This window comes from Oncorhynchus clarkii, chromosome 27 (genome assembly GCF_045791955.1).
Source record: "Oncorhynchus clarkii lewisi isolate Uvic-CL-2024 chromosome 27, UVic_Ocla_1.0, whole genome shotgun sequence".
Lineage (NCBI taxonomy): Eukaryota > Metazoa > Chordata > Actinopteri > Salmoniformes > Salmonidae > Oncorhynchus > Oncorhynchus clarkii.
Window position 1 is genome coordinate 49,552,009 of NC_092173.1, and position 15,434 is coordinate 49,567,442.

At 44.5% G+C, this 15,434-nt stretch overlaps 1 protein-coding gene across 1 annotated transcript in view; it reads left to right on the forward strand.

Moving 5' to 3' along the window:
• The first annotated feature begins 560 nt into the window (after positions 1-560).
• The window catches only part of LOC139385525 (progesterone receptor), a 48,862-nt gene continuing 33,988 nt past the window's right edge, over positions 561-15,434 (forward strand). Inside the window, exons 1-2 of the mRNA XM_071130648.1 lie at positions 561-1,540; positions 1,792-1,901. Coding sequence (XP_070986749.1) covers positions 561-1,540; positions 1,792-1,901 — 1,090 coding nt within the window. The remainder of the gene's footprint in view (positions 1,541-1,791; positions 1,902-15,434) is intronic.

Genomic DNA, 15,434 nt, shown 5'->3' on the forward strand with positions numbered 1-15,434 from the left:
TTCAATGAACTCATGCTACCCTGTTATCCTTGGCTGAGCTCTCTCTCTCTCTCTCTCTCTCTCATGCTACCCTCTTACCCTGGCCAACCACTTGCTTATTGAAATAGGAAATGGAGACTTCATCATTATTGCACATCATCTGTAGCTGCTAACCATCCAGTGTAGTCTGGTCTCAAATGTGTTCGTAATGTCTTGTCAGCTTCTATGACCATTGTCATGCCAGTCATTAACCTAATGAGTCCTTCCGCATTACCGGCGTGTTTTGGACTTCAAACCCCTTTTAAACATTGATTGAGCCACAGACGTATGGGTTGTACCATTGTATTCCTCTATATATACAGCAAGCCAGTGGTAGCTACACAGCAAATCTGAAAGGATCGAACACTAAAGGCACAGCCTGTCACAACGCGGAAAAGCATTTTGGGAAGTTCTTTCTTTGCACCAAGAGACACCACCCACTCTAGTCTCCTCGCCGACCGACAGGGACTCTGACTGACTGTCGTCTTCGTGATTTCTGTAGCTTTGACAACAGAATGGAAAATGAACACACAACACACAGGATGGACACAGCGAACACATTGAGCTCAGACGTCACAGACTCCAGTAAAAGAGTAAGTTATTTGATTGAGAAGTATAAAGATGTAGGATTTGGTCAGCTTCGGAAATTCTCTAAGGAGCCACAGTCTCAAGTCTGCATGTCCTCCGTAGTGCGTAGTTTTGGAAACGTTGGCACTTTGTGCGCTGCGCCTCCTGGCTCAAGCAACAACAGTGCCATGTTCAAAGACTGTACGGTCAGAGATAACGCATCACTTATCAATAAAGCGTTTTATGACCGCTCTGACCCTGTGCGCTGGACAGAGGTGCGTGGTATAGAGGGAGTGAAAGATTCCACGTTACCGCAGCCGATCCCAACAGTAACTCATGAAAGTTTGCAGAGAGCGGCTACGAACATGATATCGACACCCAGTTCAACCACAGCCACCGGGGTCTGTAGGATCATCAAAGATGAGAAGGAGCCGTCACTAATCATGGAAACACCGTGTCCCGATTTTGACCTAACGGCCAACATCCCTACCCTCGAGAGCTGTTATGACAGCGAGAGGAAACAACAACAGTTAGGTTTTCTGGATGATTCCGCAGCGTCTTTCCCCACCTCCGCGCCTGGACAACAGCACCAACAAGTACTATTGGACTGTTCACCGAACTTTCTAGTCGACTTGAATCAGAACGACCAGATGTCGACGGTTCCCCAGGTCCGTGCAGACTCACGTGGTGTTCCCTTTCCTACTCATCCCGGTAAGGGCATGCTGAGTTTTGATGTAATGAACAGTAACGGACAGGGTCCACAGCAGCATTTGATGATTTATAAGAGTGAAATGCCCAGATGGTCCATTCAGACCTCTCCTACTCATTCCTCGTTTTGGTGCCAGTCCAGCGGGGTCTCCGAGGACCAGTACCCACACCATGGCTACTCCTCCCCGGATGGAATTCACACCTCAGCCCTGCTCCAGAGGTCCCCAACCTATACAGGATATGGCGGGTAAGATTGACGCATTATTTAAAGTATAGCTGACCATAACCTTTGTAAAAGTCTCAGCAGTTTGGCATCTTTCAGATAATTTAAATGTGGTTTCATATTCATGCATTCACTTTTGTTTGTTTGTTGCCAAAATTAATCTGATTTGATTTGATGAGTTTGTTTTATTATTCCTCAATCAGCCAATTGCTGTGATATCAGGGTGCCAATGTTGTCAGTGTAAATAACCAATGGCTCATTCCCTGGTTCTGCAGTGTTCCACCCCAGAGACTATGTATGATCTGTGGAGATGAGGCCTCAGGGTGTCACTATGGGGTCCTCACATGTGGAAGCTGCAAAGTGTTCTTTAAACGAGCGGTCGAAGGTAAGCAACACCATATCAGAGGATTGTAACAGTATATGGTATGGAGATTTGACTTGGACGTTTAAAGAATGACCACCGGTTGAACACTGCCATGGTACATGGGAGTAGCATATGGTTGAGAGGAAAGGACGTTTAAAGAATGACCACCAGTTGAACACTGCCATGGTACATGGGAGTAGCATATGGTTGAGAGGAAAGGTTAATGATGATGTTTCAGGAAGAAAATATAAATGTGTGTGGTTAAAAAAACAATAAATATTGAGGGTTATTGTGGCCTTTTGAGCCCTAATCATTGACACCAGACACGACAGGACTTTACAGTTTTTATTGAGCACCATTTGTGCCTTTTTATAAACGAATGGCACAAAACTAAAGCAAAGCACAGACAGTATCACACAGTATCACAATAACCAGTGTTCACAATGTTCTTCTTTTCTGACTTGTTTTGGTCTCGTAATCTTAGAGATTTATTGGAGCCTCTCAGTCTGACCACGATCATGTCTCTCAGTCTGACCACGATCATGTCTCTCAGTCTGACCACGGTCATGTCTCTCAGTTTAACCATGGTCATGTCTCTCAGTCTGACCATGGTCATGTCTCTCAGTCTGACCACGGTCATGTCTCTCAGTCTGACCACGGTCATGTCTCTCAGTCTGACCACGGTCATGTCTCTCAGTTTAACCACGGTCATGTTTCTCAGTCTGACCATGGTCATGTCTCTCAGTCTGACCATGGTCATGTATATCAGTCTGACTATGGTCATGTCTCTCAGTCTGACCACGGTCATGTCTCTCAGTCTGACCATGGTCATGTCACTCAGTCTGACTATGGTCATGTCTCTCAGTCTGACCACGGTCATGTCTCTCAGGCTGACCACGGTCATGTCTCTCCGTCTGACCATGGTCATGTCTCTCAGTTTAACCACGGTCATGTCTCTCAGTTTAACCATGGTCATGTCTCTCAGTTTAACCACAGTCCTGTTTCTCAGTCTGACCATGGTCATGTCTCTCAGTCTGACCATGGTCATGTCTCTCAGTTTAACCACGGTCATGTCTCTCAGTCTGACTATGGCCATGTCACTCAGTCTGACCATGGTCATGTCACTAAGTCTGACCATGGTCATGTTTCTCAGTCTGACCATGGTCATGTTTCTCAGTCTGACCATGGTCATGTCACTCAGTCTGACTATGGTCATGTCTCTCAGTCTGACCATGGTCATGTCTCTCAGTTTAACCATGGTCATGTCTCTCAGTCTGACCATGGTCATGTCTCTCAGTCTGACCACGGTCATGTCTCTCAGTTTAACCACGGTCATGTCTCTCAGTCTGACCATGTTCATGTCTCTCAGTCTGACCACGGTCATGTCTCTCAGTCTGACCACGGTCATGTCTCTCAGTTTAACCACGGTCATGTCTCTCAGTTTGACCATGTTCATGTCTCTCAGTCTGACCACGGTCATGTCTCTCAGTCTGACCACGGTCATGTCTCTCAGTTTAACCACGGTCATGTCTCTCAGTCTGACCATGTTCATGTCTCTCAGTCTGACCATGGTCATGTCTCTCAGTCTGACCACGGTCATGTATATCAGTCTGACTATGGTCATGTCTCTCAGTCTGACCATGGTCATGTCTCTCAGTCTAACCATGGTCATGTCTCTCAGTCTGACCACGGTCATGTCTCTCAGTCTGACCATGGTCATGTCTCTCAGTTTAACCATGGTCATGTCTCTCAGTCTGACCATGTTCATTTCTCTCAGTCTGACCATGGTCATGTCTCTCAGTCTGACCATGTTCATGTCTCTCAGTCTGACCACGGTCATGTCTCTCAGTCTGACCATTGACCACGGTCATGTCTCTCAGTCTGACCATGGTCATGTCTCTCAGTCTGACCACGGTCATGTCTCTCAGTCTGACCACGGTCATGTCTCTCAGTCTGACCACGGTCATGTCTCTCAGTCTGACCACGGTCATGTCTCTCAGTCTGACCACGGTCATGTGTATCAGTCTGACCATGGTCATGTCTCTCAGTCTGACCATGATCATGTCTCTCAGTTTAACCATGGTCATGTCTCTCAGTCTGACCATGGTCATGTCTCTCAGTCTGACCACGGTCATGTCTCTCAGTTTAACCACGGTCATGTCTCTCAGTCTGACCATGTTCATGTCTCTCAGTCTGACCACGGTCATGTCTCTCAGTCTGACCATGTTCATGTCTCTCAGTCTGACCATGGTCATGTCTCTCAGTCTGACCATGGTCATGTCTCTCAGTTTAACCATGGTCATGTCACTCAGTCTGACCACGGTCATGTCTCTCAGTCTGACCATGGTCATGTCTCTCAGTCTGACCACGGTCATGTCTCTCAGTCTGACCACGGTCATGTGTATCAGTCTGACCATGGTCATGTTTCTCAGTCTAACCATGGTCATGTCTCTCAGTCTGACCACGGTCATGTCTCTCAGTCTGACCATGGTCATGTCTCTCAGTTTAACCATGGTCATGTCTCTCAGTCTGACCATGTTCATGTCTCTCAGTCTGACCATGGTCATGTCTCTCAGTCTGACCATGTTCATGTCTCTCAGTCTGACCACGGTCATGTCTCTCAGTCTGACCATTGACCACGGTCATGTCTCTCAGTCTGACCATGGTCATGTCTCTCAGTCTGACCACGGTCATGTCTCTCAGTCTGACCACGGTCATGTCTCTCAGTCTGACCATGGTCATGTCTCTCAGTCTGACCATGGTCATGTCTCTCAGTCTGACCATGGTCATGTCTCTCAGTCTGACCATGGTCATGTCTCTCAGTTTAACCATGGTCATGTCTCTCAGTCTGACCATGTTCATGTCTCTCAGTCTGACCATGGTCATGTCTCTCAGTCTGACCATGGTCATGTCTCTCAGTTTAACCATGGTCATGTCTCTCAGTCTGACCATGTTCATGTCTCTCAGTCTGACCACGGTCATGTCTCTCAGTCTGACCATGGTCATGTCTCTCAGTTTAACCATGGTCATGTCACTCAGTCTGACCACGGTCATGTCTCTCAGTCTGACCATGGTCATGTCTCTCAGTCTGACCACGGTCATGTCTCTCAGTCTGACCATGGTCATGTCTCTCAGTCTGACCACGGTCATGTCTCTCAGTCTGACCATGGTCATGTGTATCAGTCTGACCATGGTCATGTCTCTCAGTCTGACCATGGTCATGTCTCTCAGTCTGACCATGGTCATGTCTCTCAGTCTGACCACGGTCATGTCTCTCAGTCTGACCATGGTCATGTCTCTCAGTTTAACCATGGTCATGTCTCTCAGTCTGACCATGGTCATGTCTCTCAGTCTGACCACGGTCATGTCTCTCAGTTTAACCACGGTCATGTCTCTCAGTCTGACCATGTTCATGTCTCTCAGTCTGACCACGGTCATGTCTCTCAGTCTGACCATGGTCATGTCACTCAGTCTGACTATGGTCATGTCTCTCAGTTTAACCATGGTCATGTCTCTCAGTCTGACCACGGTCATGTTTCTCAGTCTGACCATGGTCATGTCTCTCAGTCTGACCATGGTCATGTCTCTCAGTTTAACCATGGTCATGTCACTCAGTCTGACTATGATCATGTTTCTCAGTCTGACCACGGTCATGTCTCTCAGTCTGACCATGGTCATGTCACTCAGTCTGACCATGGTCATGTCTCTCAGTTTAACCATGGTCATGTCTCTCAGTCTGATAAAATAACAGTTTGCAGTTCTCCCAGTGTCAGCTCAATGAGTTTAAAGAGTTGAACGGCAAGTTGACAGCAATCTGTAAGCCATTGATAGAGGACATCAGTTCTGTGTGTGAACCCATGATTACAATGACAGATAAATCAGACTCGAGGGAAAATCAAGGTGAAATATGGTTGTGGACAGGATTGCAGAATCTCCACGTGAGACCTGTATGAAGTCTGAGGACAAAGTTAGGGAAATGATCTCTGAGTAATTGAATATGGACCACAGGAAGATTGAGGTGGAGCACGCCCACAGGACTGGAAAACCCACCACCGGGCCCAGGTGACAGGCCCAGGTGACAGGCCCAGGCCGATGGTCGTCAAGTTCCTGAGATTCAAGGACAAGGTTGCGTTTCTGGAAAAAGCCAAGAACTTGAGAGGAATGTATATCTTCCTCAACGAGGACTATCCTGAAGCTGTGCGCCAGAAGAGGAAAGAACTGATCCCAGCCATGAAAGCTGCCAGAGCTCGTGGGAACATTGCTTACATCCGCTACGACAGGCTCATTGTCCACCCTCCCTCCCAGAAGCCTGGAAGGGATGAGAGAGCCAAGCCTGTGGGTTCATAGCTTCAACCCCACAGCACAACACACCAATTGATTAATGGACTGCTGAATGTATATTTTTTTTATTTAGCTCTTTTCAGTATTATGTCTATCTCTGATAAGCTACCCAGGAAAGGGCTGGAATTAGCCCATGTTAATATTGTAACGATGTGCGCTGATAGTCGGGAAGCAAGTTCAGGGGGTGAGTGTTTTAATAAATAAACACAACATAATACAAAAACAAGAAACACAAAACAACGCACAGAACTGACACTGGAACAGAAACCATAACGCCTGGGGAAGGAACCAAAGGGGAGTGACATATGTAAAGGAAGGTAATCAAGGAGGTGATGGAGTACAGGTGAGTCTGATGACGCGCAGGTGAGCGTTACAATGGTGACAGGTGTGTGCCATAACGAGAGAGGGAGAGGCCAGAGAGGGAGCACACGTGACAGTACCCCCTCTCAGACCTGCGGCTCCAGCCACAGGACGCCGACCAAAAAAGACGATCACGGGGATCAGGAGGGGACCGGTCACCTCTGCTGAGGCGCGGGAAGCCTGTCAGTCCTGCTGAGATGGGGGAGCATGGCGACCTAGAGCACCGGAGAGAGCATACGTGACAGTACCCCCTCCCCTGTGCGTTCGGCTCCAGCCACAGGACACCAACCAAAAGCACGATCCTGGGGATCAGGAGAGCCATATCCCTGTAATGTTTATAGGGGAGGTGTTGTGTATATATTCAGACCCTGTAATGTTTATAGGGGAGGTGTTGTATATATTCAGAGTCATATCCCTGTAATGTTTATAGGGGAGGTGTTGTATCTATTCAGAGCCATATCCCTGTAATGTTTATAGGGGAGGTGTTGTATCTATTCAGAGTCATATCCCTGTAATGTTTATAGGGGAGGTGTTGTTGTATATATTCAGAGCCATATCCCTGTAATGTTTATAGGGGAGGTGTTGCTGTATATTCAGAGTCATATCCCTGTAATGTTTATAGGGGAGGTGTTGTTGTATATATTCAGAGCCATATCCCTGTAATGTTTATAGGGGAGGTGTTGTATATATATTCAGAGTCATATCCCTGTAATGTTTATAGGGGAGGTGTTGCTGTATATATTCAGAGCCATATCCCTGTAATGTTTATAGGGGAGGTGTTGTGTATATATTCAGAGCCATATCCCTGTAATGTTTATAGGGGAGGTGTTGTATATAGTCAGAGCCATATCCCTGTAATGTTTATAGGGGAGGTGTTGTATATATTCAGAGCCATATCCCTGTAATGTTTATAGGGGAGGTGTTGTGTATATATTCAGACCCTGTAATGTTTATAGGGGAGGTGTTGTATGTATTCAGAGCCATATCCCTGTAATGTTTATAGGGGAGGTGTTGTATATAGTCAGAGCCATATCCCTGTAATGTTTATAGGGGATGTGTTGCTGTATATTCAGAGCCATATCCCTGTAATGTTTATAGGGGAGGTGTTGTATATATTCAGAGCCATATCCCTGTAATGTTTATAGGGGAGGTGTTGTATATATTCAGAGCCATATCCCTGTAATGTTTATAGGGGAGGTGTTGTATATATTCAGAGCCATATCCCTGTAATGTTTATAGGGGAGGTGTTGTGTATATATTCAGACCCTGTAATGTTTATAGGGGAGGTGTTGTATGTATTCAGAGTCATATCCCTGTAATGTTTATAGGGGAGGTGTTGTTGTATATATTCAGAGTCATATCCCTGTAATGTTTATAGGGGAGGTGTTGTTGTATATATTCAGAGTCATATCCCTGTAATGTTTATAGGGGAGGTGTTGTATATATATTCAGAGCCATATCCCTGTAATGTTTATAGGGGAGGTGTTGTTGTATATAGTCAGAGCCATATCCCTGTAATGTTTATAGGGGAGGTGTTGTATATAATCAGAGTCATATCCCTGTAATGTTTATAGGGGAGGTGTTGTATATATATTCAGAGCCATATCCCTGTAATGTTTATAGGGGAGGTGTTGTTGTATATAGTCAGAGCCATATCCCTGTAATGTTTATAGGGGAGGTGTTGCTGTATATAGTCAGAGCCATATCCATGTAATGTTTATAGGGGAGGTGTTGCTGTATTCAGAGTCATATCCCTGTAATGTTTATAGGGGAGGTGTTGTATATATTCAGTCATATCCCTGTAATGTTTATAGGGGAGGTGTTGCTGTATATTCAGAGTCATATCCCTGTAATGTTTATAGGGGAGGTGTTGCTGTATATATTCAGAGCCATATCCCTGTAATGTTTAGAGAAGATCTTAAGTCAAGTGTTATTGAAGTGTTGTGGTTGCAGGTTCTCCTGGCACATCTAAAGCCTTTTATTGTGGGGTGTTGCTATATACCAAGTGCTAACTGTCTGTATCTAAATAATATATGTGAAATGCTTAATATTGTATGTGATGTAAACAGAGATGTCTACTTTCTTGGGGACCTGAATATTGACTGGTTTTCATCAAGCTGTCCGCTCAACAGGAAGCTTCTCACTGTAACCAGTGCCTGTAATCTGGTTCAGGTTATCAATCAACCTACCAGGGTGTTTACAAACACTACAGGAACAAGATCATCTACATGTATCGATCACATTTTTTACTAATACTGTAGAACGTTGTTCTAAACCTGTATCTGAACCCATTGGATGCACTGATAACAATATAGTGGCTTTATCCAGGAAAGACAAAGTTTCAACAGCTGGGACTAAAATAGTGTATAAGAGATCATACAAAAGATTTTGCTGTGGCTCATGTGGATGAAGTTAAAAAATATTAGTTGGTCTGATGTGATTATAATGAGGAGCATCCAGACGCTATGTAATGTGTGTGTGTGTAGGTTGCAGGGACAGACTTAATATGACTCCAAAACCAAAATGACATAATAAATAAAAGTGTGTTCCAGAACCCGTCGCACACCAACACATAATACACAAACATACAAAAGAAACAATCTCTGACAAGGACACGATGGGAAACAGAGGGTTAAATACACAACATGTAATTGATGGGATTGGAACCAGGTGTGAAGGAAGACAAGACAAAACCAATGGAAAATGAAAAATGGATCAGTGATGGCTAGAAGATCGGTGACGTCGACCGCCGAACACCGCCCGAACAAGGAGAGGGACCGACATCGGCGGAAGTCGTGACACGCTGCACTTGATGAATTTATGAAAATGCTTCTTCCGATTATTGCTAAACATGCAGCTGTTAAGAAACTGACTGTTGGAATGGGTTGATGAATTGAAAAACTGTATGGTTGAAAGAGATGGGGTAAAAGGAGTGGCTAATAAGTCTGGCTGCACATCTGACTGGCTGACTTACTGCAAATTGAGAAATGATGTGACTAAACTCAACACAAAGAAGAAGAAACTTTATTATAAAGGAAGATCATTGATGTAAAGTACTTTAAATGAAATTATGGGCAGAAAGACAAATTCAACTCCATCTTTCATCCAATCAGATGGCTTATTCATCACAAAACCATTTGATGTTGCCAATTATTTTAATGATTATTTAATTGGCAATGTGGGCAAACTTAGGCAGGGAACGCCAACAACGAACAGTGAGCAATTGTATTCATGCATAAAAAAACTAATAATGAAAGAAAAGCATGGAAAGTTTAAATTTTGTAAGGTTAGTGTGGGAGAGGTGGCAAAAATAATGACAAGCTCTGTAAACAAATGAACAGCAGACTTTCAGCATGCTTATAGAGAAGAGGACTCAACATGTACTGCACTGACACAAATCACTGATGATTGGTTGACAGAAATCGATAATAAGAAGATTGTGGAGCTGTACTGTTAGATTTCAGTGCAGCCTTTGATATTATTGACCATTTTTTATTTTTTTATTCTTATGTATCCGTTATTTTACCAGGTAAGTTGACTGAGACTCTGTCTGAACAAGGTTATGTTTCTCTGTCTGATCATGGTCATATAACTCTGTCTGACCATGGTCGTTTCAATCAGTCTAACTATGGTCATGTCACTCTGTCTGACCATGGTCATGTCTCTCTCAGTCTGGCCATGGTCATGTCTCTCTGTCTGAAAAACATGAACATATTTCTCAATCTGACCATGGTCATGTCTCTCAGTCTGACCATGGTCATGTCTCTCTCAGTCTGACCATGGTCATGTCTCTCTCAGTCTGACCATGGTCATGTCTCTCTCAGTCTGACCATGGTCATGTCTCTCTCAGTCTGATCATGGTCATGTCACTCTCAGTCTGGCCATGGTCATGTCACTCTCAGTCTGGCCATGGTCATGTCTCTCTCAGTCTGGCCATGGTCATGTCTCTCTCAGTCTGACCATGGTCATGTCTCTCAGTCTGACCATGGTCATGTCTCTCTCAGTCTGACCATGGTCATGTCACTCTCAGTCTGGCCATGGTCATGTCACTCTCAGTCTGGCCATGGTCATGTCTCTCTCAGTCTGGCCATGGTCATGTCTCTCTCAGTCTGGCCATGGTCATGTCTCTCTCAGTCTGATCATGGTCATGTCACTCTCAGTCTGGCCATGGTCATGTCTCTCTCAGTCTGATCATGGTCATGTCACTCTCAGTCTGGCCATGGTCATGTCACTCTCAGTCTGGCCATGGTCATGTCTCTCTCAGTCTGGCCATGGTCATGTCTCTCTCAGTCTGATCATGGTCATGTCACTCTCAGTCTGGCCATGGTCATGTCACTCTCAGTCTGGCCATGGTTTTGACATTCAGTCTGACCATGTTCATATCTCTCAGTCTAACCATGGTCATGTTTCTCAGTCTGACCATGGTCATGTCTATAAATCTGACCATGTTCATATCTCTCAGTCTAACCATGGTCATGTCTATAAATCTGACCATGGTCATGTCTCTCAGTCTGACCATGGTCATGTCTCTCAGTCTGACCATGGTCATGTCCCTCAGTCTGACCATGGTCATGTCTCTCAGTCTGACTATGATCATTTCTCTCAGTCTGACCATGGTCATGTCTCTCAGTCTGACCACGGTCATGTCACTCAGTTTGACCACGGTCATGTCTCTCAGTCTGACCACGGTCATGTCATTCTAACTCTGACCACGGTCATGTCATTCTAACTCTGACCACGGTCATGTCATTCTAACTCTGACCATGGTCATGTCATTCTAACTCTGACCATGGTCATGTCATTCTAACTCTGACCATGGTCATGCCATTCTAACTCTGACCATGGTCATGTTTCTCAGTCTGACCATGGTCATGTCTCTCAGTCTGACCACGGTCATGTCATTCTAACTCATGCCACTCTGGCTGAACAAGGTCATGTATTTAAAAAGTACTAAATGTATCTCACCTTTATTTAACTAGGTAGGCTAGTTGAGAACAAGTTCTCATTTGCAACTGCGACCTGGCCAAGATAAAGCATAGCAATTTGACACATACAACAACACAGAGTTACACATGGAATAAACAAAACATACAGTCAATAATACAGTAGAGAAAATAAAACAAAAAGTCAAAATGTAGTGAGTGCAAATGAGGTAAGATAAGGGAGTTAAGGCAATAAATAGGCTATAGTGGCGAAGTAATTACAATATAGCAATTAAACACTGGAATGGTAGATGTGCAGAAGATGAATGTTCAAGTAGAGATACTGGGGTGCAAAGGAGCAAGATAAATAAATAAAAACAGTATGGGGATGAGGTAGATAGATGGGCTGTTTACAGATGGGCTATGTACAGGTGCAGTGACCAAATTAGGAATTGGCTTTGGGGGTGACCAGTGAGATATACCTGCTAGAGCGCGTGCTACGAGTGGGTGCTGCTATGGTGACCAGTGAGCTGAGATAAGGCAGGGCTTTACCTAGCAAAGACTTGTAGATGACCTGTAGCCAGTGGGTTTGGTAACGAGTATGAAGCGAGGGCCAGCCAACGAGAGCGTACAGGTTGCAGTGGTGGGTAGTGTATAGGTGATAAAACGGGAAAGCACTATGATAGACTTCATCCAATTTTTTGAGTAGAGTGTTGGAGGCTGTTTTATAGATGACATCGCCAAAGTCGAGGATCGGTAGGATGGTCAGTTTTACGAGGGTATGTTTGGCAGCATGAGTGAAGGATGCTTTGTTGCGATATAGAAGCCGATTCTAGACTTAATTTTGGATTGGAGATGCTTAATGTGAGTCTAGAAGGAGAGTTTACAGACACCTAGGTATTTGTAGTTGTCCACGTATTCTAAGTCAGAGCCGTCCAGAGTAGTGATGCTGGACGGACGAGCAGGTGCGGGCAGTGATCGATTGAATAGCATGCATTTAGTTTTACTTGCATTTAAGAGCCGTTGGAGGCCACGGAAGGAGAGTTGTATGGCATTGAAGCTCGTCTGGAGGTTAGTTAACACAGTGTCCAAAGTAGATGTGGATCAGAGAATCACCAGCAGCAAGAGCAATATCATTGATGTCTACAGAGAAGAGAGTCGGCCCGAGAGTTGAACCCTGTGGCATCCCCATAGAGACTGCCAGAGGTCCGGACAACAGGCCCTCCGATTTGACACACTGAACTCTATCAGAGAAGTAGTTGGTAAACCAGGCGAGGCAATCATTTGAGAAACCAAGGCTGTTGAGTCTGCCAATAAGAATGTGGTGATTGACAGAGTAAAATGCCTTGGACAGGTCCATGAATATGGCTGCACAGTAATGTCTCTTATCGATGGCGGTTATGATATCGTTTAGGACCTTGAGCGTGGCTGAGGTGCACCCATGACCAGCTCGGAAACCAGATTGCATAGCGAAGAAGGTACGTTGGGATTTGAAATGGTCGGTAATCTGTTTGTTAACTTGGCTTTCAAAGACCTTAGAAAGACAGTGTAGGATAGATATAGGTCTGTAGCAGTTTGGGTCTAGAGTTTTGCCCCCTTTGTTGAAGAGAGGGATGACCGCGGCAGCTTTCCAATCTTTGGGAATCTCAGACTATACGAAAGAGAGGTTGAAAAGGCTAGTATTAGGGGTTGCAACAATTTCGGCAGATCATTTTAGAAAGAGAGGGCCCAGATTGTCTAGCCCGGCTGATTTGTAGGGGTCCAGATTTTGCAGCTCTTTCAGAACATCAGCTATCTGGATTTGGGTAAAGGGGAAATGGTGGGGGCTTGGGCGGGTTGCTGTGGAGGGTGCCAGGCAGTTGACCAGGGTAGGTGTAGCCAGGTGGAAAGCATGGCCAGCCGTAGAGAAATGCTTATTGAAATGTTCAATTGTAGTGGATTTAACGGTGGTAATAGTGTTTCCTAACCTTAGAGCAGTTGGGAGGAGGTGCTCTTATTCTCCATGGACTTTAGAGTATCCCAGAACTTTTTTGAGTTTGTACTACAGGATGCAAATTTCTGTTTGAAAAAGCTAGCCTTAGCTTTCCTAACTGCCTGTGTATAGCAAGTGGCAACGGTGAGAGACTTGTTTCTGGAAATATGCATTTTTAGTAGGAGCTCAAATTGTTTGGGTACAGACCTGGATAGTAAAGACAGAACTCTGCAGGCTATCTTTGCAGTAGATTGCAACACCGCCCCCTTTAGGAGTTCTAGCTTGGCGGAAAATGTTATAGTTAGGGATGGAGATTTTAGGGTTCTTGGTGGCCTTCCTAAGCCAGGACTCAGACACAGCTAAGACATCCGGTTTGGCAGAGTGTGCTAAAGCAGTGAGTAAAACAAACTTAGGGAGGAGGCTTCTAATGTTAACATACATGAAACCAAGGCTTTTACTGTTACAGAAGTCAGCAAATGAGAGCACCTGGGGAATGGGAGTGGAGCTAGGCACTGCAGGACCTGGATTAACCTCTAGATCACCAGAGGAACAGAGGAGGAGTAGGATAAGGGTACGGCTAAAGCCTATACGAACTGGCCGTCTAGCACGTTCGGAACAGAGAGAAAAAGGAGCAGGTTTCTGGGCACAATAGTATAGATTCAAGGCATAATGTACAGACAAAGGTAAGGTAGGATGTGAGTACATTGGAGGTAAACCTAGGCATTGAGTAATGATGAGACAGATATAGTCTATAGAGATGTTTAAACCAGGTGATGTTATCGCATATGTAGGAGGTGGAACATGGTTGATTAAGGCATATTGAGCAGGGCTAGAGCTTCTACAGTGAAATAAGACAGTTATCACTAACCAGGACGGTAATGGACAAGGCATATTGATATTAGAGAGAGGCATGCGTAGCCAAGTGAACATATGGGTCCAGTGAGTGGTTGGGCTGGCTAGGGACACGGCGATTCAGAGAGGAGAGCAGGTTGGGGCTAACAAGCTATCAGTTAAAACCTGTTATGGATGATGCGAATTTTCGCAGCTTTTTGTAAAAAATTGCGCAACATTTCAAAGTCCTGCTACTCATGCCAGGAATATAGTATATGCATATGATAAGTATGTGTGTATAGAAAACACTCTGAAGTCTCTAAAACTGGTTAAATCGGGTCTGTGGCTATAACAGAACGTGTTTAGGAGTAAAAATCCCTGGTAAAACTGTTTACCAAAAACACAAAAAAAATATTTGTCCGCCATTCAATGTATTGTTTAAGACGACAGAAAATATATGCGAATCCCCTGTAAACGCCTACAGCTTCCACACGATGTCGCCATTACTATCAATATCTGAATCATTTATCCTTGGTTACAACACGAATAGACCCCTCCTTTCTTGAGGCGCACCACAGTATGTTGTGAAACTGAAAAAATGGACGATGATTTCCAGACTTGCTGCTATCGTATACAGATCGCCCCGTGATCAATTTGATACATCATTAACGTTTATTAATACCTAAAGTTGGTTTAGAAAAGTCGTTTGAAGTGATTTCTAAAAGTTTATAGGCGACTTTTGTAATTTTAAAAAGTGACGTTGCGTCTTGTAAATGGACTTTTCGCAGCATCAGACTGGCCTCCAGCAAATGACATTTTGGGTATACAATGACGGATTTAATCGGGAAAAAGACCCAATTGTGATGTTTATGGGACATATAGGAGTGCCAACAAAGAAGCTCGTCCAAGGTAATGAATGTTTTCTATTTTATTTCTGCGTTTTGGGTAGCGCCGGCTACCGCAAAATCTGTTGTTTACGTGTCGTGCTGGTATTTTGGGGGGGTGCATGCTATCAGATAATAGCTTCTCATTCTTTCGCCGAAAAGCATTTTACAAATCTGAGTGTAGCTTTAATTCAGTACCTTGCATGTGTATTTTTATGAAAGTTTGAGATTTATTGAGTACTAT